Source organism: Vigna umbellata, chromosome 8 (assembly GCF_029865625.1).
Source record: "Vigna umbellata cultivar VRB3 chromosome 8, Vumbellata_1.0, whole genome shotgun sequence".
In the NCBI taxonomy this organism is placed as follows: domain Eukaryota; kingdom Viridiplantae; phylum Streptophyta; class Magnoliopsida; order Fabales; family Fabaceae; genus Vigna; species Vigna umbellata.
In genome coordinates this window covers 26,984,830-27,009,378 of record NC_142172.1, presented here as the reverse complement: position 1 = coordinate 27,009,378, position 24,549 = coordinate 26,984,830, and the positions used below count along the sequence as shown (strand labels likewise).

The 24,549-nt window shown below is 33.0% G+C and overlaps 1 protein-coding gene across 1 annotated transcript; it reads right to left on the bottom strand.

The window, feature by feature from the left end:
* Positions 1-11,050: 11,050 nt before the first annotated feature.
* LOC124845413 (uncharacterized) lies at positions 11,051-19,311 on the bottom strand. The gene is made up of 10 exons (XM_047322509.2): positions 19,122-19,311; positions 18,961-19,029; positions 16,964-18,875; positions 16,268-16,409; positions 16,067-16,149; positions 15,600-15,835; positions 14,243-14,329; positions 13,314-13,413; positions 12,502-12,715; positions 11,051-12,382 (listed from the first exon to the last, which is right to left on the bottom strand). The coding sequence occupies exons 3-10, from the start codon at positions 18,860-18,862 to the stop codon at positions 11,433-11,435; spliced, it is 3,711 nt and encodes a 1,236-aa protein (XP_047178465.1). The 5' UTR covers positions 18,863-18,875; positions 18,961-19,029; positions 19,122-19,311; the 3' UTR covers positions 11,051-11,432.
* Between the last annotated feature and the right edge of the window lie 5,238 nt (positions 19,312-24,549).

Below are 24,549 nucleotides of genomic sequence, written 5' to 3'. Positions count from 1 at the left end.
AATCATTTTATCCCCAATTAAATATCCCCAATTAGGTGCCCTAACTTTAAAATCAGGTGCCCTAACACCACGTAAGCACAATCTCAATTACGTGTTGACACCTAATCAGTGACTCCACATCATCAGCCCATTAACTCCGTTTGCCTATATTTAACGGAAGGGACTAATTTGACTCATATAATTACAAGTAAGGATCCATTACAATTACTTTTATATAGAGGGACTAAATTGAGATTTCCGAACCAAACTGGGGACAAAATTGGGTATTAAACCTTTAAATTTTTAAAATTTTGTTATTTAAAATTTGGCTTAATACCCTATTTTGTCCCCAGTTTCGCTCGACAAATGTCAAATTGGTCCATCCTTTAAAACGTGCGTCAATTACGTCCCTACTTAATAAAATTTATATCAATGAAATCCCTTCCGTTAAATCTGTACAAACGACGTTAATTATTTTTCTCTCTCTTCTATTAACGCCGTTTGTACGGATTTAACGGAAGGGATTTCATTGATATAAATTTTATTAAGTAGGGACGTAATTGACGCACGTTTTAAAGGATGGACTAATTTGACATTGTCGAGCGAAACTGGGGACAAAATAGGGTATTAAGCCTTAAAATTTTAAATTTTTAAAATTTTATTATTTAAAATTTAAAATTATGAATATATTATCTCTTTTTTATTTTATTGTTAAATTATTCATTGTATGATGACATTCCTAGTGTGAGGGGTCATTTTTAGTAGTATGAAATATTTATTACACTTTTAAATTATATATTTTATCACTAAACTTTTTTTATTTTTGTAAATTTTATTGTCAAATTTTCTATTAAAATTTTACTACTCAACTTTTAATTTTATAAAATATTTTACTAAATTTTCAACATAACTTTATTATATATATTTGGGTTAAATATGTTTTTAGTCTTTTAACTATCAAGCGATTTTGGATTTAGTCCCTATTCGAAAGTTTTGATCATTTTAGTCCTCTTAGTTTTGAAAATCTTATGTTTAATCCTTAAAATTGAACGGCCTTAGATTTTGGCTAACAGCGAGCCACATGCAATGCCAGCTTTCTCTTGTAGCTCGTAATTGTATGCCACATTGCTCTTTACTGTGGACTACAAACAGCGCCGCAACCTCCATAACCACAGTGAAATCAACTCCATCACTGCCGCACATTCATCTTCATCACCTACAAAACTAGAAATAAAAAAATCCCAATTGCCAATAAACCCTAGAATCACCATCCTTCTCGCGGACCACCATGTTGTCACCAGCAACCACCTTGCATCGCGTCACGGGCCTCCACATCGAAATCCAGCAACCTGCAAAATGAAAATCACAAGTTCGTGAACCCTACTCGCGCAAGATTCACCTGAATCAGAAATTGAAAACAGAAACAACAGTGTCTTCATCTTCGCGGAAAACCCATAATTGTGTCACTGTTGTTGGGGGCTTTCTGCTAGGTTTACTATGAGCCGGAGACCCACCACTAGTGATGATAAAAGGAGGCGAAGGTGGAGGGGGTTGAGCAGCATAAGCCGAAGCCGACGGAGGTGTTAGCTTTGGAGGCATCATTGAAACCACATTATCTTGCAAAGGAGGAACAATGTTTTGCCATTGACGCGGTGGACCGCTGTAATCATCTAAAAATTATGAACAGAACACCAACCCTTTTGCTAGCTGGCTGTTGAGGAGAGGTCCCCAGATCCATCTCGCACTGCACGTGACTAACGCCATCCCTTTCCCTTCCCTTCTCCTCTCTCTCTCCCTCTCTTTCTTTGTCTCACTCTCTCCTTACCAGCTCTGAAACAAAAAGCAAATAATCGATTTCTTCTTCCATCAATCCAAAACTCAAATCTCTCTCTCTCTGTCTCTCATTTCTTGGTTTCTCTCACTTTCTTCTTTATCTCTCTTTGCTTTGGTTTGTATGCGTTAAGATGATTCCGCGCTATTAACGGCTGAATCAGATTCAAATGCTATTGGATGCCAATCCAGATTCAGACTAAATGCTTGGATCTGCTGTCGGTTACATGATCTTCCGCCTGAAGCAGTTGGGTCACTGAAATATTTATATCAATGATTTTGTATAATCACAACTACCTTTAGCCTTAATATCTCTCTTATGGGTTAATAATTGTGGCGAAATGGTTTTTCATTCCAAATATATAAGAACATGGAGGAGACACGAGAAGATGCAGGGCCGACAGAGCAAGGGCCATCTAATGTGTCGTGGTGGCCTTCAGATTTTTCTGAAAACTTTGGATCTGTTTCTTTGGATTCTCATGATGAGGAGAACTCAATGGTGGAGTGGTTGACGACAGGGATGAAGTCGAAGGAGTAGACGGTGGAGGAGCAGACTAAGTCGTGGCAGAGAGTGAAGAGGGAAGCTGGCATAAGACGTGGTTTTGCCGTTTGCCGCATCAAACAAAAGTTAACGCCGTTCAATTTTAAGGACTAATAGTAATAGTTTCAAAACTACAAGGATTAAAAGCAATCAAAGTTTCGAGTAGGACTAAACCCAAAATCTTATCATACTTTAGGGACGAAAAACATATTTAACCCTATATATTTTTTAATATCAATTTACTAACTTATATTGATTTCACCAATAGAAAAGTAAAAGTTCAGTAATTCGATTATTAAATTAAACAAAAATATTTCATGATGCATTAATTTAGAATAATTATCCAATTTTTCTATTCTTAAATATTAACATGTGTATTTGCAAAATATAGAAAACTAGCAAGCAATGTTAGAAAACTGCATTTTTTATCAAAATTTTACATATATCATTTTATAAAATAAATGTAGCTATATATTTTTGACATTTTTAAAAGATATTTATAATTTATCATGTGAAAATTTATAAAAAAAAATAAAGAAAATTAATAAAACGTAAGATGAAAACTAAACCAAATCCACGTGATAAAAAACTAATTTTCTTAAAAAGAAACTATACTATTTTAAATATGGAAAGTTGAAACTTAGTGTAGAAAAAGAAAATAGACCTACGATAGGAAAGAAGATAAACAAATACCATTTTAGTTCTTCTTTATTTATTAAATCTATAATTGTAAATTTAATTTTAAAGTGATTGTTTTCTCTAAAAATATAAAAATATATATAAAAATTCATAATTTTACATATTAAATATATTTTCTTTATCTTTCTTTAAACATCCAGAACAATTAAAAGAATTAAAAGAAATAAGAAGCTTATTTAATCTAAAGCTTTCTAAATCTAGAACTGTAAACAAATTTCACTCATAAATCACAATTAAAAGCTCCATAAAATTGAATTATGAATATCCAAAAAAAAATGAAAAGTTATCAATGTATTCATATTTCTACTTTTTCTACTTTCGAAAAAAGAAAATAGCAGCAGAAAGTGCGGTACATGAAAATTGCCTAACATTCCCATCATTCATATCACTTGAGTATTAGAAAAAAAAAGGTTTAATTACTCATCATACCTACTTTGGAAGTAATGTGTCTACTTGTCCTAGTTTTTAAAAAAAGTTTCATTGTCAACAAGCATGCTTGTAGTAAAGAATTTAATATTTGTTTAATGACTTAAAAGTGGTTAAGTGGCAAGTTAAAGAATACCATAAGAGAAAATCCAAATATTAATTTGACTAATATGCAAAACAAAGGTTGTAGGAAATGGAACATTGGTGTCTCTAGATTTATGACCTTTAGGGAAAACACAATGGCAAACACCAATATTGACAGTTGCTTCCAAGAACAATATAAAAGAGTATATGACTATGTAAATGAGTTTCTGAGGTCAAATCCTAAATCTACTGTGAAAGTCAATGTAGAACATAATGAGGACAACCAAATATTCAAGAGATTGTATGTGTGTTTAAAGGAGTGCAAGGAAAGCTTTATATCATGTAGGCCTATGATTGGTTTGGATGGTTGTTTTTTGAAAGGTAAATGTGGAGGGGAGTTGTTAATAACTGTTGCAAGAGATGGTAATGAGCAAATGTTACCTTTAGCATACACTATTGTTGAAGTTGAGAATAAGAAAACATGGACTTAGTTTTTGGAGTGGTTGATTGACTACCTTGGTGGGGTTATACTATGTTCAAGATGTACATTTATTTCAGACTAACAAAAAGTAAGTTCTATATTTCTTTCTTGTTTTGCTGCACATGGGGAAGGTAAAACGGGCTTGGTCGAGGTGCGTCAATGGTTGGCCAAGGTGTATCATAGGTTGTTCGAGTTTTGTGACAACTTAGCCAAGGTTTATCATAGGTTGGATGAGGTCTATGATAGTTTGGTTGAGGTGTATTACAAGTTGGTCAAGGTTTATCACACCTTGGTCGAGTTGTTTCACATCTTGGTTGGGCTTTGTCACACCTTGGCCTTGACTCTATCATAATGAGAGACATCAGTAGTTGTACGTTTGTTCTTTGACTCTGTCATACTTTAACCATGATTTTCTCTACAATTACTTGGATAGGGACTTTTGTCAACATTACAAAAAAATTTTACCTGGTGTGGATCAAAGATTTTGTGTGCACAACATATATGCAAATTTTAGGAAGAAATTTCCTGGTAAAAATCTAAAATGTCTCTTATGGAAGGTAGCATCATCCACACACTCTCAAGCATGGGAAGTAGTTATGAGAGACATTAAAGAGTTGAATGAAGACGCCTTTAAACATTTGATAGTTATTCCTCCAAGGCAAGTATTAAAAACTGAAAACCATGTTCATTATTTAAAATTGTTTGTTTGTTTATGTTTTTAATGTTTCATTTCTTTTGAACTAGATTTTTGTCAAAGTCAAGATTTACAATAACAATTGCTTGTGACAAACAAGTAAATAATATGTCAAAGGCTTTTAAGAGGCAATCATCAATGGAGTAAGCTCATCATAACAATGATGGAAGACATTCGAATTTACGATGAAGAGATGAGCAACAAATAGAAACAAGATAAATGCATGTAAAGGTTCCTTCTACCCGAAAATTAAAAAAAAAAGCTAGAAAAGGAATTACAAAAGACTAAGTATTGGATTCCAAAGTATCACTCTGGTTTGATTTATTTATTTAGGATTAAATATTGACTGGCCTATTCTAATTTTAATTCATTTTACAGTTGGTCAAGACAGAAATTGTTTGAGGTCACACACACATCCATGATTGATGACAATTTTGTGGTGAACATTAATAAACTAGAATATAGTTGTAGGAAATGGACTATAACATAAATCTCGAGTTGTCATGCACTGACTGCCATGAGATTTTTAAATATCAATGGAGAAGACTACATCTCACACTGATTAAAGAGGTCAACCTATGAATAAGCATACCTTTCAATGATATACCACGTCAACGGTCCTCATCTATGTAAAAAGACTTTTAATCGTGATGTTTTACCTCCACCTAAAAGGGTATTTCCTGAAAGATCGAAAAAGAAAAGAAGACTAGTCTTGAGAGCTAAAGAAGGATGAAACACAACTAAGACAAGGTGGAACACATAAGAGATGTGGGATAGAAGACTAGACAAGCCCACCAACAACACAGCCAACAACCAGACCTATTACACATCCTGAAAGAACTTAACCAACTACAACAAATCCAACACCATCTGAAGCAACTCATATTACTGCATGTCAATTTCAACAAACCAAATAAACGTAGTCAACTTCAACACACCCAACTCCATCTCAAGCAAGTCAGATTATTGCATGCCAACTTAAAGAAACCCAACAAACTAAGCCAACTACAACACCCATCATTAGAGAGAAATTGTCATATAGGAAGGACCTAGTTTGAAAGTCATGAAATGTTATTTATGTACAAATTTCAGCCTATTTTAGAAGGCATAAAATTGGGAACTTGAATATGTATTATGCACTTTATTTGGCTTAGGAGTTTATTTTGCTCACGATATGTACTTATGTTGCTTACTAGCCATTGTGTTTTAAAGAAGGTTTAATTGTTTTGTTTGTCCCTACTTTCATTGTTATGTGTTAAATTGATCCTTACTTTTAAAAATGTGTTAACTTCGTCCACATTTTGTGCAATGTGCATCAATCAAGTTCATTCCGTTAAGTTTAGAGAAATAGAGTTAAATGTATGGTGATGTGGCAAAAAAGTATGATAACGTGACAAAACTCATTTGAAAGAAGTATAGATGTTTAAATCTATTGAGTACAATTTTTTCTCAATAACAGATCCTCTAGAGGCATCATTAACGGTAACTGATCTTCCACACGACCCCATCTCAATCATTCAAGAATCATAAATGACATTGTGTCACCACTAACACGTCACTCTCTAATTAACTTCAAAAATTCAATAAACCAACAAAGGTAAAAGAAATGAAACAATGCATCAACCAATACCTCACAACACACTCCTAACGAAACGGTACCTCGAATTAAAGTAGAGTAGTGAAAACTACCTCCACAAGAAAACCGCAACCCAGAAAAAAAAAACCTACAAAGCGTCACTTTTACAACGCTTCATGGAATTTTAAACAAAATACAAACATGGATGATGTTAGTCAACCCCATAAAACATAGCATTCATATTAAGAACTTAACCTATTTTTCAGAAACCATAAAGAATTTTTCCAGATTATAGATCTTTCTCCTTTTCCTACCAATAGTAGCATCCCTTTCATCCTCTTATCTTCATTGCACCATTTGAAATAATTGCACCTTTGAAAATCGTCATTTCCACTTCATTGTTCAAAAAATCCAACAAAAATAGATTTCATTAATAGCAAACACTTGTTAAAACAAAAAAAAAAAATATACCCCGAATGAAAATTAAAACCTTACATCAAATCTTGTAGTTAAGGTAACCCTAAAATTTTGTTTCACCGTTCTTAACAGTTTTAGTCACTTTCAACAGTGCAACCTCCCCCACAATGGCATATTGGTGCTCTACCCAATCTTCTAGACGAACCACGACAAGAGGACATGTGGTTTTGTGTCCCCACGAGCAAGATGAACAATCCTGATTGCGAGACATTGCACACTTTATTAATCATCACCTAATTGGGACCACACTTCATGAACCAACTCACAACGAGAGAACACGGTGGAGGGTAAGCTTCAAACATCTCCACTAAAAAACACGTCAAGAACATTATTTCCATTATATATTTACAATTTTTTACACATAGACGTTGTGTTTTGTCATAACATCACAATTTTAACGTCGTTTCTGGAAGACTGACGATCAGAACTTGATTGATACACATTAACATATTTGACAACGAATTGAAACTTTTTTTAAAAGCGAAATGGTAAATCAATTCATATAAAATTATATAACATGGTAGATTGAGAAAAATATATAAATAAATTTAAAATTTGTATTAAAATAATAGATACAATAAAATAATCAATAAAAATTTATACCAATGCAAATATTAGTATAAACAATTTTTAAGTAAACAAATAAATTAAATTTTAATCTCTCAATTTGACACAATCATTTTTTTAATCCTTTAAAAATAGAAATTATTGCTGCAAAAAAGTTTACATCCTCGTCTACCAAAGTAAAACTTATAATCTCTTGAACAAAATCTAGCTAATGAATAAAATAGCCTGTCACTCCAGCAATGAAACCTAACTTTTCGTCAAAAAAAATAGGAACATAATAAGAATTTATAAAATTAAATAAAAAGGAAAGTGTCCAATTAATACATGTCTTATTATGATTTGTTATGTAAAAAGAAATACCAAAAAAGTGGAGACAAAAAGATAAATAATATTTAAATAGGACTGCTTTTCGCATATTGTTTAAGATTAAAACCAAATAATTGTATTTTAATAGTGAGACTCAATTATTTTAATATTAAATGATTTTGTTATAAGTAGTTTTGTTATAAACGAGTTTCTTTATTTTAAAACACATCATCTCTTTAGAAACTACTTTTTTAGAGTTATTTGACTTCTTTCTAGAAGTTCTTCTTCTCTGCTCATATGATTGAAGATTTGAGACCGTATGAGTGATCCTGGGACGAGCTCTTCAATTCAGATTGATTAGTTTCTATGTCTGAGTAAGTCAACTTTCAACCCTTTTCTCTGGTGCTCTCTTTATCTATTACATGTGGGCCCTGCTTAGTTTGCATGTGTCCTTTGGGTTTTCAGTTTAAATCTTTGTTGATCAATGGTTTTAATGATGTACCCTGACCGTCTTTCTGTTGTGCGTAGGAGCAAATAGAGTTTCTTGTGTGTTAGAGCTATTTTAGGCTTTCTAGAGCAGTTAGTCTTCTAAAAGGTAAGGGAAGCTAGTGTTTGTCTTTAACTTGAATTATGAAATATGATTGATGATTGATATTACGATATGATTTGTAAATTGTAAATTAAGATTATTATTTTGGTGAGAATTGTGTTTGAAAGAGAATAATTAATTGTATGTTGTTTGATGCTTTGTATAAATTCTGTTTTGGCTTATGGAACTCTTGTGAATGTTTTTTGTATGATTGTATTGGTGTTAATTCTAGTTGAAATGTAAAAAAGGAAGAAGTTAATAGAGTTACAGGACATTTTGGGTAAAAATGGAGGTTTAATTAGTGAATTTTAGAACTATTGATCTAATGTGAGAATTGATGGGTAAAAATGTTATTTGGCTATTTGAAACTTGTTTAGACTTTTAGTTGAGCAAAAGTATGATGTTGAGTTGGTAAATCTGCAAAGTGGTTGAGTTCAAGTTGTTTTTGGTCTATTTTAGAGGTTTTGAGTAGTGAGTTTTCAAAGTAAATGGGCTAAGGTCAAGTGGAATGATTGGGGTCTATTATTTGATCATTTGTGACTTGGTCTATAGGTGAAGTTGTAGTTGATTTAAGTTAAAATTTCATTACAAAATGAGTTTAGTTTTGGTTTTAGTTGAATCATACATGTTTAGATAGGTCAGTTGTAGCTTAGAATACAAAATAGAAGTGTTAGAAGTTGGTAAAAGTGGTTAGAAGAGGTCATGAGTGGTTTAGGAGTGCTAATTATGCAGTTTTAATGCTACAAAATTATGCAGTGGGGCTAGACGAGTTCAGGGAAGTTCTGGCAGTGGGTTCCAGGGGCTGGGCGAGTTAGTTTACTCTGTTTGGCCAGCTTGTTGTTTTGGAGTTATTTGGGTGAGTGGAGGAGCTCGTTGGGTGAGTATTTGGGTTTTTTTGGTACAGAGATGCAGAGGCTAAACGAGCCATCTCACTAGGCTTTGGAGGCTTATTGTTTTGCTCCTCATTGCGCGAATGGGTTGAGGTTGTTTTGTTTTCCATTTCTCATATGTTCTTTGATTTATATGTTGTGATGTGTTACATGATACTCAGTGATATGGTTTGGAACATGTGGTTAAATGGATGTGAGGTTTAGAAGAATTCTAAAGAGAATTCTTTATAATAGTTATCAATGTGTTGTTTGTATGAATGTATCGAGCTAAGTATTGCTGGTTTATCATGACACTCTAATGGTCATTCATTCTCAATAAGAGAAGGGTGAGGAATGTGATTAGAGTAGCAAGAGATTCTAGTCTAAGGACTTTACCTTGGCCAAAGACTTTAGTTTACGGACTAACCTTATGTAGTTGTTTTGGGTGGATCAGTAGTATTACCACGACAACTACATGAACCATTATAGTTCAACAGTCATACTATATTCGGATGATTGTTTTATTTATGTGTGAAATGTGGTGTATGATGCAATATTTATATATCTTTATGATTTTTTTTATCATTATCTTACCATTGCTTTTGTTTTTGTATGTGTTTTTTCTTTTACAATGATTACCTTAAAATGATGTGAGCGAACCTCTTTCTAATTGTTTCAATACGAGGTTGAGGATGAAGTAGCAGCATAAATAGATTTTTGTTCTTTAAGTGTAGAATCTTCTTCTTTGAAAATTTGTAGTTTTTTCTTGGTTTAATTGCTTCCTTTGTCCCCAGTTTGGTTGAATTGTGTCAAATTCATCCTCATTTTTAAAAAAGTTTCATTGTCATCCTCACGTGGTGTAAAAGTTTCATTGTCGTCCTCACGTGGTGTAAAAGTGTCAATTGAATCCAAACATAGAAAAAATTTGTGTCAAAGTAGTCATTTTTCCTATATATCTGTGTCTTCCTTTCATACAAGTACAGATATTCATTTTACCTTATACAATTTAAGGCTTTTCATAGCTCCAGAGAAGTGACATATGAAAGGAAGACACAGAGATATAGGAAAAATGACTACTTTGACACAAATTTTTTCTATGTTTGGATTCAATTGACACTTTTATACCACGTGAGGACGACAATGAAACTTTTTTAAAAATGAGGATGAATTTGACACAATTCAACCAAACTGGGGACAAAGGAAGCAATTAAACCTTTTTTCTTTGTAGTTATTATTTATGTAACTCTTATTTTAGTGATTTTATGCTATTAAAATAAAATGTTAGATTATTGTTTTTTATATAAAATATATTAGTTTACTAGTTATTAAATTAAAAGAATTTTATTAAATTATAAAATATATTCATGAAAATTAATTATAAAAATAAACATACGTAACTTTTATAATTTGATTGTAGGTTGTTTTTATTCATTTTGTAAGTAATTTTATTACAGATAATTATTTTAATTTAGAAACATCTACTTAAGAGATAAAATCATAAAAATTGTAAAATGAAAAATGGAAATTCCTCTATTATTGTTATAAAAATATGTATTGAAATTTATTTAAAAAATATTTTTAATATTTGTTTGGTGTGATGAAATAAATTTAACTTAATCATTTGTCACGTTAGAAAACTGACACCAATTCAAAAGAGTATAATGTCATGTTTTTTAAATTCATGAGTTAAAATTGGTTAAATTAAAACCTAAATGATAAAATAGCAAAATTCAAAAAGTAAAATACGTAGTATAAAGTATAATATAGATTTATTACATTGTTACGCTGTTAATAATTTAATAGTTGATAAAAGGATAAAATAGCAATAACTTCAAAATTCGAAATATCATCACAATTTAAAATTCAGGATATAAATAAAACTTTACAAACATGTCTAATTTTTAAAAGTCTTAAAGAAACGTTGTCATAATATGGGATGGCTGACTCTCATCTGTACTATACAGTCAACTTGAATTCTCACTCTTCTAGTGAGAATGTTCTGTGGAGATAAACAACCAAGAGAAACATAATAAATGGTAGTTTGCTAAAACTGTTTTTGAAAAAACAAAAAAGAATACTGAAGAAGGGAATCTAACATTCCTAATTTAAGATTTTTGAGAAACAGGAATTACTCCAAGTTAACATCACCCTATTCTATCGGCCAGGATACTTCAAAATACACATACATTGTCGTTCATCCTTAAGTACAAAGATCAGGGGTTTTACTACCCCTTCCAGATTGCATTGCTAGATTCCCTTTGTTAGTGAATACCTCCAAATATAACCTACTTATAACTACAAATGGAGCCACAAATCAACTGGCTTGGTTTGACAAAAATATCCCCTCAGTACTACCACGAGAAGCACTGCCAGTAGATGCACAGGTGTTAGGGCTCCATGGGGAGGGAGCACTGTTCTGTTCAGTTTGATCCACCTCCAAATCAGGCTCAGGTAACTCTGAAGACCCTTTCACCCAAGGCTTGTTATTGATCACGACATGTGATGGAAGGTGCAACAACAAGTTAGTGGCGGCAGCACCTTCACCAGAGGCACAATCACCATTGGGTCTACCATGAGAACCACAAACACTAATAAATTCACCACGTTGTTCTTCTGTTCCTATGAAATTTGGTTGACCACAATCAGTGTCACTTCTCCGTTCACAACTGTCAGAAACTATATATGAATCCTTGTGAATAGAGTCAGCAGAAAGTTTTGAATCCCTTGTAATACTTTCTGTACCGCAGGGTTCTGAGTCTTCCGCACTTTTGTTATTTGACATAACTTCATTTGATACTGCGACATGATTAGGTAAGTTTTCAGCAACCTCCAACGAAACACTGACACATTGTCCTTCTGTAGCCTCAGTGTTAATACAAGATGTGACACACAGTCTTTCCTCGTAAGGAACCGTGCCATTGTTCAACTGGCTATCTCCAGCTACACCACAAGTATCAGTCACATATTCGCAGGCATTTTTCATAGTGTTGTCCATCACTGGATTCTCATCACCTTTGTGACAAACAACTTCACATGTCTCATCTTTAGTAGATTGCCTATAATCATTAATGTTGCTAGCAATGTCAGGTACATTATTCAATGAACCCTCAGGAAGATGACAATCAGATTCAATAGATGTGGCTTCGTCCTTTATTTGGCATGTATTAAGGCAGCGAGGAATCTCAATATAATTGACCAAATCAGATCCAGATGATCGCACTCCATTGCAATTGTTTGCTATTTGATTGGTTCCAAGATTGACAGCTACAATAAATAGTATTGGGTAAAAAACAAGTTCAAATTTTCAAAGACAGATAGCAAGTACATTTGTCTCCAAGCATAATAAACTATAATAAAAGGAAAAAGTGTACAGGCAAATGTACCTTCTGAAGGAATTGGATTATGACCAGCCAATTCATGTTTTGATATCTTCTTCTGTAACATATCTACATGAGGAAATACCAATAGATTTGTATTATGTACGGTTTGCTTGATTGTTGATTCAAGTGGCTCAAACCCAAAAACGGAAGTCCAAGTTTCTCTGAGCTCTGAGATAGCTGGTATCACTAATAACTCAACATTTAAAGAGCTGAGTCCCTGGTAGTAGGAGAAATACAACTTTAGATCTCATCAAATTGGAACACAAAAAGAAATAAAAAGAGATAAAATTTGAGAAGAAAATGGTGTCAGTCCACAAAAGCATCTATCAAAGTGCAACGTGACCCTTTCTTATGCTAAAACTAACCTTATACTCTTTTGACACCCCCAATTAAAAGAAATTTCTACTGTTTTGCCAAATAGTTAATACAGTGAGGGGGGATAAACGTATATTTACTGACTAGTTAACAGTACTTTACTTTTAAGATTCAGTGTCATCCAAGACGCTGTTCGTTGTTGTGCATGTAATAAATCCCATGTAAAATCTACTTTCATTTTCTTTACTTCCCAGTAACAAATCCCATGCTCCGTTAATGCTCTAAAACATTCAAATCCCAAAACAAAAACAGGTATTAAGAAAACCCTGTCCAATATCAGATGTTCATCTAGCAAAGAGCCTAAGACAGTATTACCCCACCCTTCAGATAATATGGCACACAGATCATACATCATTTACTACTCTTTTACAGAAGACGTGGCCGAGTAACTGAAAAACAAAAAGGTTTTGGCACAAAAACTAATGAGACAATAAATTTACCAATTCAATGGCATTTAGAAGCCTACGGCACATTCCTTGTCGCCTGTACATGTAGCGGGTTCCAATAAATGGCATCTCTGCTAGTTGGTTCCCATGGATCCTATTTGATGAATTAAGATGAAACGTTGTCAGAATATTTCACCAGGTAGGAAGGGAGTTGGTAGAAAATCTATGCAAAAGGAATTGTTTAGGTGTATGAAAGAAAATAAAGGACAGAGTTAACTATTATCTCTTATCACACAAGAAAAAGGCAGCCCCACGGACTACATCAAATTATCAAACAAGTTAAATATTCTACAAACGGAAATTTTATGCCATGAAAATGAAGGTTCTGGAAAAGTAGACCCAAATAGCTAACTGATGGCTGTCACATGGATATGGACATGCAGCATGGAAAACTTTCAAAAATCTAGGACAAGACCACATCAATTTATTATATACAACAGTATGATGGAACAACAATAAAGTAATTAAATCATAAGACAAGTATTTTAATAAAGGTACAAGTTGTGAAGGGAGAAACATAGCAATCTATTTCATTTATTAATAAATAACTTTGTAACAGAAGTTGATATTTCATATTAACTAACTCATACTTTGCGATACATGTGTGCTTCGATTAAGCACTAGCATTATATCAGGGGTATGTTTGGAGTGTTCACGCAATCATAAAAAAGGTAAACATCGATAATATCCTGAAGAGATACTTATATCACAATTTTTTTAGTAAAAAGAATATGCCCCAAATTTGCAAAGTGCCAAAAAACATTGAACTCAACCGTTTGCAGTCAAATACCAACAGAAAGTATTTAACCATTGTTTAGCCACACAGAAGTCCATAAGCAGTCTTTAGGCTGCAATTATGTTAAGTATTGACTGCTCAGGAGGAAATCATGTGTAAGTTAAAATCAAAATAAGTAGACATTTACCTGATAGTTGCAGCACAAATCATCTCATCACCTCTCTCTAGAATTGCAGTAACAAATCCACTATAGTTCAGTCGATTGAAATTTGACCTGACAAGATAAATGTTTTATGTTGTTACTAGCATGCACAGTCCTAGAATCATACCAATCCATTGAAATACAATATCAATGTTCTAGATACAAGAAATTAGGTCACCTTGTTTATTTACTTAAATATAAATGTAGCGACTGAGAAGAAAATTCAAAAAAAGAAAATACATTTCTGAAAGTTTACTAATAAGATATTACTGTGTATGAGAAATTTTCATATATTATGAAACTGACATGAATAATTGTTAAAAATGAGCATTGAATTGATAATGGATTTTAGGGTTTAGATGATGGATTTTATAGAAATAACCTTGACATGGATTCAATTGCTTAACATGAATCTAGAGATTATTATTGCAATTTATGTACCAATTGCAATCATTAATCAATCACACAAGTTTGTAGAACAGGTGTAAACCTAACTAAGTATCACCGTTGCACAGTACACATTGCCCATTAAGAATTTGTAAAGATATCAAAACGCCCACAAAAACCATTGGGGTTATAACTTATAAACCCACTCTTTCAAGAAGAGGACACTAACGGGTAGGCTGTTAAAGCACTCTAGAGGATGAAAAATCAACAAATATAAATCTGCCAGTTCATCACATCCACTCAATGAATGTTAGAAAGGAATATTCAGTAGAATCCAATGATGAATTTTTCCAATTCAATGACTAGGAATCATACATATGTGTATTTCACAAATATAAAATATTAAAAATCTGAGGTTATAATCTTTGCTGAATTTCTACACGTGAATGCAGCCACTACAAGACAGCCATCGGCTTATGATAATTGGCGGCACACATAGGATATAAATTCATTAGACACATTTGTTGCAGCAGATTGAATGCAATCACTAACATCAAGAAAAAAGATATTTTGGAAGAGGACAGAGGTATAAAAGCACGTCAATTAAATGATAAGTATTTTGAAAATTCATATATATGTCATAATTTATTTCCACATCCATACATTGGTCTAGAAAAAAAGCTCCAACATTAATATCCTCCTTTATTTCAATTATTCTTCTGCACTTCCCTCCATCACACTGATTTAGTTTCAACAGAATATTCCCGAACTTTCATTCACAAATCATGTGATAACTTTTTAATTCACATACCTTTTTATTGAAAAACTCAGCCTCGTATAACACAATATTTTAATCAATTACATGCACATAAAAGTTGTCGGTATAACAAACCAGGCATTACAAAGAAGAAAAGTGGTTACAAGAATGTGAATAAAAGAGGCAAGATGACCTTACCCACGGTTATACAGAATACTGTGGATCAGATTGACCCCACTTCTATGATCAATATATGGCATGAAGCACTCATCCATTATTGATAATGCAACAGCGAGCTTAGAATTACATTCAACCATATGAGGTTTTATCTGAGAAGCATCAATGCCAGCCTCTGACCGCCTAATAAAAGTCCAGGAATACCCATCTTCAATTTCATGTCTAACCCCCAGGAGCATTTCAAGTCCCTCAGATAACTAAAGGACAAAATGAAAAAATAAAATTAGTTTGTTTACAACGACAAGAAAATATGCTCCAGATTTAGCAACAAATACAATGAACCAGGAAGCAACAAATCATTGTAACAGTTACTAATAAATATTGCAACTCGAAAGCTTGATACAATTCAATTTACAACACCAAATAATCAATCATCAACTAGTTACAAGAAGCAATCAAGATTAAAGAACATGGAAACCAGCTCATACCTCTTGACATCTGTTTCCACAAAAGATCACATCACTGTAATCAGTAGTATTGCAATCATTTCCCTCAATGCAGGATCTGTGATCTACAAAAGTAAAAAAAAAAATATATATTCATTTCAATCAAGGAAAAGCTACTGGTACTCCAATTGAGAAAAATGAGTATCTGCTGAACAAAAGCTTATATGTATGTATAGGACATACATTTTTTCTCACATAGTCGGCACGTGAGTAATTTTGACACAGCAATATCATCATCACTATCCTTTTGGTCTGAACATCCATTAACTGACCCACAAAATTTGCAACAGCAATAAATGCAGTGCCAATCACCAGATGGAAACTTCTGCAAGCCGCAAACAAAAAAAGATCATTTACTTGCCACTACAATATTTTCCATATGCAGAAATGACAAGGAAAAACTAAAGATATAGAAACAACAAGAATTTCCCATTATTTCTCACAAAATGTTACATGCATATCCATCTCAAATTTTCTAATAATAAATATTTATCTTCAGTAAACGATACTTAAGTTTTCTAGGTAGTGAACCACTCATCTAAGCCAGAACCAACCAATATAAGTGACTGGGAACCACGTGTTATCAGTCAAAATATGCAGATCTTATCAGCTTTGGAATTCAAGAAAACAATACGACAATTAAGAAGTAAAAAGATAGAAAACACACTAGTTTCCAGAAATGCAATAAAAATTACACCTAGTTAGAATAAATTCAAGTCATTTATCTGTCATGACTCATGAGACACTAAATGATATGTGACAACTAGATAATGCATAATACACCGAGTTATCTATCCTAATAAGAAATTCAAAATGAAACAGATCTACTTATAGATCAATTATATAGAGATCACTTTAAAATGGCAATGAGCGCCATACTTGTATATCCAAGCAGTCTTGATGGAATGTTGACGGGCAACCATCACAACATATCAGGTCTCCACCATCTCCACAGACCCCACAAGTATCATCATTCGGATCCTCACCCGCAACATCAACAAAATGAAAACCATGACGTTCAGATTCATCTTGCTTATTCCACGAATCTAGCAAACACTGTAAAAGAGACTTTCCTTCCTCCACATATATATTTTGAAGGGGATCAGCAAATTTTCTTCCTGCATGAACTTCAAATTCTGAAATTGTAATGATTTTATCACAGCAGCCACAATGAATGCCGTCTCCTGTGATCTTACCCTCCAGTGCAGCACTTTTATCTTCGGGTGCCTTATAATGAACCTTCCCATTTAGAAGGACTGTGCCCAAATCAATCATCCAGGCAAGCAAAGTTCTTTTTCCACTGTACAGTACATATCCCTCAGTTTCTGAATCTATCTCCTTAGCATTACGAACCAATGGACCACTTCGCAGCTTATTTTGTGTTTTGTGTCGCTTATGATCCCTCACAAGAACTGGCATCCTGTTCGGTGACATAGAATCTATGTCTCCAGGTGACCGTTTCCTTTTCATTTTCCTCTTCACTGACTTACCCACGGCTGCACCAGAACCTGACCTTTCTTTGTTTTTGTTCCCACCCTTTCCCCCTTTCTTTACTGATTTAACTTTCCCATTTCTTTGCTTTTTAATTACCTTAGTGAGTATTTGGAAATCCTCTGCTGCTATTGGTGTAAATTTGAAGCCTGGCCCATATGCCTTACCTTCACCATTACCAGCTTCATAATACTCTTTAAGCCTTTTGTAGGCCAAGGTGATTGACCAGTGTGTGTGTCCGTCCAGACTAACATAAACTGCATCATGGTACTCTCTACCATTCCTAGGTCTATAGTCAACTGTCCAGCCGGCAGCTGAGAGAATTTCCTTTATTTGATCCCTCACTAACTGCTTAACTCTATTTCTTCCACTTTTCTCAGTGACAAGTGCATTCTCAGTTTTTGATCTTACTGGTGAGGCCACCACATTGTTGCCAGTTTCCAAAGCCTTAGTAAATTTAGACTTCTTGACAGGAGAGACTTCCTTCTTTTCTAACTCATCCCCAGCAGATTTACTTGAATCAGCATCATCAATTGCATTCACATTAGCATCATGTCTCATAGTTAAACCCTTTTTATCTTTTCGAAGGGCAGCCTTTTCTTTTCTATTAGGCACCACCACATGGTTTTGTTTGTTGGCAAGAGGGGGTCTTCCACGCTTACGTGGCAACTGATGAACTGGTTGATCTTCCACTTCCAACTTTATTTTGGGAGGCCGCCCACGCTTCCGTTTCAAATTCCCCGTTCCATTCCCTGCATTCTTCACCTTAGCTTTTTCATTCTCATAACTATCGCCCAAAAACTCACCAGCTTCTTCACATTCCGTCTTAACTTTCACACTCTCAACCCCACTACATTCTCTATCACTCTCAGAAACAACATCCTCATTCTCTCCATAATACACTCTTCTATCCTTCCCCCCCTTAGACCTTGAGCGCAACACTCGACCCCCAACCAGTCCCTCATTATTTGAACCTTGCTCCTTCTTTGCCTTCTTATCTACCTCAGCTACTACAGTATCACCCCCACCACTAAAACAACCCCTACCACTCCCATTCTCTTCCAAGTCAACCTCTCCACTTGCACTCACATTCAAATCAAAGCCACATTCTTCTTTAACATCACGTGCAACTTCATCCTTCTTCTCAATAGTTGAGTTCTGCACCTCCAAACCCTCACCATCCTTAGCAACAGCCTCGCTCTTCACAACAACTTTTCTCTTGCTAACAACTTCTTCGCCTCCAGAAACCGCCCCCAATCGCGCCCGCGATCTCAGCCCCTCTCTCATTTTTCACGGAACCCTAATTCCAGAAACACCGTACAGTATAGTTATTAGGGTAAACCAAAACAAAACCCAACCGCAAAAAATACCGATTCCATTCTGACCAGAAAAACTACAGGTACAGTTGTGCAGATGAAGCAAAACGCATGTGAGGTATGTTTCCCAATCAGCCTCTGAAATCGGCCACAAAAAGAAGAGCGTTAAAGAGAAATCGAATAGAAAAAACAGAACAACATGAAACGCTTGCAAAGGTTTGGAAGCTTACCAATGTGGTAGAATTTGCAAGAAATTCTACGAGACCTGGAACTCCAAGCAATGAATCATTCGGTCCCGTCGAAGTAGAAAGCGTATGGCGTACCAAGATTGCTTTGGAATTGAAGGTTTTAGAGTGAGAAAGAGAAGAATAGAGAGAGACACCAAGAGGGGTTTAGGAGAGTGAGAGAGAAGACGCACAATTGACAATACAAAAATAAATATATACGGTGAGAGAGCGCGTGTTCCGACTTTCCACTTTCTTTCTTCTCTTTTTATTTTTTTGGTAAACTTGGTAATCAGAAATATGGTGCCAATTTGATTTTCATAATATATTAATGTCTTTTGGCATTTTCTATTAAAAAGAGGCCTTTTATTTTATTTAAAATAAGATGAAAAGATAATTGGTTTTTTTTTCCGTTGAAGAAAGAAGTAGAAGATATTCTGTTTTCATATTTTAGTGGGAAAATAATAGAATGGTATATGTGGTTGTTTTGTATGGTGGTGGTGACGGTGAGTTCTTAACTATTGGCGGCACTCGTGGTGGTTCCCATCTGCGTTGTCCAAACCTAAAACCCTCCCTATTTTGCAGTCCTATTTCGTCAACTCCAAGAACCTTTTATCTCTCTTTCCGACACTGCCATATTTAAACTCCGCATTTCTTTCCTCTTGCTCAATTTATTAATGGTAAAATCATCCAAAACTATTTTCCTCCTTTTAGAGGTAATATAAGAAATTTAATTTTCTTGTATTTCAGTTGAAAATAATATAGTCTTTTAACTTATTTTAATGACGTTCTCTTAGATGGTTTGAATGGTTTACATATGAATATTATAAAATATACAAATTTTCGATGATTCCAACTCCTTCCGAACAAATCCCCCGAAACAAATGAATATGTTATTTTATTCATTAAAGAAATTATAGGGATTCATATAGACCGAGTACATGCAAATAAACAAAGTATAAGTAGATATGGGAGATGGATAAAAGAATAATTAATCTTATTAATCTTAACTGAAAATAAAATGCTAGATTCTATAAGATCTAAATTAAAATAGAATCCTGTTATCAAAATTTTATAAGATTTTAAAATAAAAACAAAAACATGTTCCTATTATCCTTATCAAAATAATAACTAAATCAGAACTTGGTTCGTTCAATCTTTCTTCTATAAAACTTTTTTTTCTTCTCTTAAACTCTAAAACCCTAAAATTATATTATTTCATCTTTTTGTAGAAAAGTTCTACAAGGTTAATATCACACGTAAACAAGAGAAAAGAAAAATCAGAGGAAAAAAATCAAGAAAGGAAAAACTTATTATTAATATATTTAGTAATGCAGAAAGGGTTGGTACAATGATAAAAAACAATAGCAACAAAAAAAATATTAAAATATGTAACTGAAATAATTCTCTTAAATTTGCCGAAATTTATCACGAGCAACAAATAGAAAAAGATAATTATGATAAGTAAAAACTCTCTCAATATGAAAAGTAAAAACTAACTAGCGCAAGTTCTTAAATCAATTTCTACTAAATTCAAATACTGGTAGAAGAGAATTAAATCAAAAGTACAAATAAGTGTAAATAACCAACCAATACATCAAAGTAATAATACTCTCATATACGAAGAACAAATAAAGAGAAATCTAAAATAGAGTAATATTGTGAGACTCATTTCTCTAACATCAAACTTTCAATTGATTATTACAACGGTCAAAATGAAGAACCCTATGTCGTAAATTTGTTGTCAAAATTTCAGCCTGATCCAATAATGAACGAAGCAAGAATCGCAATTTTATTGAGGTGATTCAGTAAATATGTCAACAAATTTTCTCTTTATTTTCTCTCTTCCAAAGAAGATGACTTACAAATGCACTCTCTTGACCTAAAATACCTTATCCACTTAGGTTAAATAGTACGACAAAATGGGATTAGCTAGGTCGAGCTTTGTACATAAATAGTTGAAAGCCCAACCTAACATGTTTCCCATCTCACAACTATGTGGAGGTGACCACCAATTTCATGATCTCAAAACAACCTTCAAACTTCTTTCTTGACAGTGCCTTAATCATCATACTAGCACCATTGTCATCTACATGAACTTTATCCAACTTCAACAACTTCATAATGAAAAATTGAATTTTTACCAAGTTGGATAACACTTTGACTATCCACTGTTAGCAAAATGATGAAAATGAAGTTTTGATGATGTCCAAATCAATTCAAGATATATCGAGATTCAAGAAGATCCTTTGAAGACTTGTTTTGCTATTAAAAGCTTTTGTAATAATTGTAGTTTAATGTTTAGGACTTAGATTTGTAGTAGGTTTTGATTCTTGTACTTTCATACTTTGTATTTGCGGTTAAGAATCAAAAACACACGGTTTTAATTGATTAAATCAAGTATTAATCGATTAAAATGTTGCAGGTACTGAAAACTCAACTGGCACGAAAATAATCAATTAATACCTATTTTAATCGATTAGTTAATCAATTAATCCTTAAAATAATCAATTAAAGTTAACCGTTGGAGTTTTTTGACTTTTGAAAACTAGCCGTTGTACTCATTTTAATCGATTAACACTTGTATTAATCGATTAAAAGCGTTAAATGGATGGAAACGAAGAACGAAAGAGTATTTGCGTGAGTCTATAAATAGGCTCTCATTTTCCATCAACAACAACTCTTCCCTTGTGCTCTAGTACTCAGAAATCATTGAGACTTGTGTGTTCTTGTTCAGCTTGTGAAACTCGTGTCTGTGGAGCTGGTGAAGTGATGCTACAGTGATAGAGGAAATAGCCGGTTCATCCTTGGTGTGTCTAAGGAGGTGTTCGGAAGAGAAAGTTCATCCTTCGTGAAATATTCGGAGGAGGTGTTCATCCTTTGTGAAGACTCAAAGGAGGTGCAGGTTCATCTCTTGTGGTATCAAGAGAGGTGGTTTCTAAACTTTTACAAATTGTTTCGTTGTGATTGTAATTTGTAATTGTTTTGTGAGTAGTAAACTGTTTATCTTATTTTGAGATAAGCGACTGGACGTAGAATTGGTAAAATTCGAACCAGGATAAAATTATCTGTGCAAATTTCTCTCAACCTTACTCTCTTTATTTGTTATTATTATTTGCTTGGTAAGTTTAATTGAGTAGAAATTAAAAGGCACACGTTCGTATTAAAAACCCTCTTGGTTTGTTATTCCATGCTAATAATTCCGCTGCAGCCGCTCTGACAATATGGATAGTTATTTTTCACAAAACCAAGCTCCTGTAAGAAATTTTTCAACCATAGTAAACTCCTATAATGGCAATGATCTTTGCCCCTGTAGTAAACAATGTTACACACTTATATAGTCTTGATTGTCAAGCCACAATTCCCATTGTAAACTTAATCAAATAATAAAGTGGACTTTTTGGAATAAATGTCTCTCGTCATATTTGAGCTTGAGTAACGCATCAAAGTAGGTTTATCACCTCATAAACAAAGTCTCAAAATACTAGTACCACGAAGATACCTAAAAATCAATTTCATAGCATTTTAATGCTCTTTACTTGAATTTGATAGAAATCAACTTATTGTACCAACAACATGTGAAATATTTAGTCTTTTACATACCATTGCATACATCTAATTGTTCATTGCAAATGCATAAGGAACTTTTTTTAACACTTATTTAAAGGACTATGTTGTACATTCAATTTAAAATGAGTAAGAGGAATGTTCATAGCTTTAGTATTTTTCATCTAGGATCTCTAGAACAACTTCTTGATGTAGTGTTCTTGTGACAACCAAATCTTTTTTCTCTTCTATCACGTGAAATACTTATGTCAAGAATCTTTTTATTAACTCCTAAGTCTTTCATGGCAAAAGACTCACCAAGTGTCTTTTTAACTTGTTAATTCTAAAAATATTTTTCCAACAAGAAGTATGTCATCAACATACAACAACAGGATAACAAAGTCATCATTAAATAACTTTTTAACAAAGACACAATGATCAGAAATAGTCCTTTTGTAATCTTTATCACACATAAATAACTCAAACTTCTTGTACCAGTGTCTTGGAGCCTCTTCCAAACTACATAGACTCTTTTATCGATGTCGTATCCAATCAAATAAATAATTTAAATACTTTGAGTTCTTCCAAGGTCATCTCCCAATGACCATTATTTTCTATCAAAGGTTCCAAACACAATATAATGGAGGAGTTTTTTTGGCATACTCAACATAATAATTGAATAAAATAGTAGATCGCAAATTGACTCCCTTATTAGAATGCAACTCATCCGAGGTTACAAAATTAGTGCTCTGTTATGTTAACTCTTAATCCACTCATTTTCAATCAATTAAGCGAAGATTAACAACAATTTCATTATACATTTAAGTAATGCACACATAAATTAATCTCACGCAAAAAAATAAGCTTTTGTGACTATGCCAATAACATAACCTACATTCATTAAGCGAGAATAAAATGTGAATTAAACACTAATATACCCACTACATATTATGCATCCATTGATTCCTTCATTAGCCATAGAGATTAAGATATGAAAAGTCAACCAGAATAGAACATAATATAAAATGATTGAACAAATACCTCAAAGCATCATGAATTCTCCTAAGGGAGTCAATACAAAGTTTAGCTCTCCATACAAATAGAGTTACAACACAATAAAACGAAAATAATCTTCAACAAACATAAGAGAAGAGCGAAGAAATGTGAACCAAAGCTAGAAACATGATATATTGCAGAGAAATGTGAAAAACTCATGTTAGGTGTTGTTCTAATGTGCAAAAAATGTGAAAACCCCTTGAGAGTTGTTCAAAATGTAAAAGAAAACATAATGGAGGGAGAGTGAGACGTGGAGAGTTACTCCCTACACCACCACACATTGCTCCTTGTACCACCACACTTTTTTTAAATTCCAAAACTATCCTTTATATTTTAAAATATCCTACACCTCCTCCTTTTCTCTTGAACGGATGTGCCAATCCGTTTAGTTTTTTTTTTTAAGTTTTTAGTTTTTTTAAGTTTTTAAATTAATATATAAATATTATTTAATTTTTTTTAAATTATTACTTAATTATTTATAAATTAATTTTATTTTATTTAATAAAATAATTATTATTAATTTAATTTATGTATTATTATTTTAAATAATAATTAAAATAGTTTTCTAAATTTATTAAAAGGGATACGGATGTGGTAATTAAAATAGTTTTCTAAATTTATTAAAAGGGATACGGATGTGGTAACATCTGTGAAGTTTTTTTCTTTTTAAAGTTTTTATTTTTTTATTTTATTATATTTTAAAATTAATATATAAATATTATTAATTAATTTAAAATTATTAATTAATTATTTATGAATTTATTTTATTTTATTTAATAAAATAATTATTATTAATTTAATTTATATATTATTATTTAAATAATAATCAAAA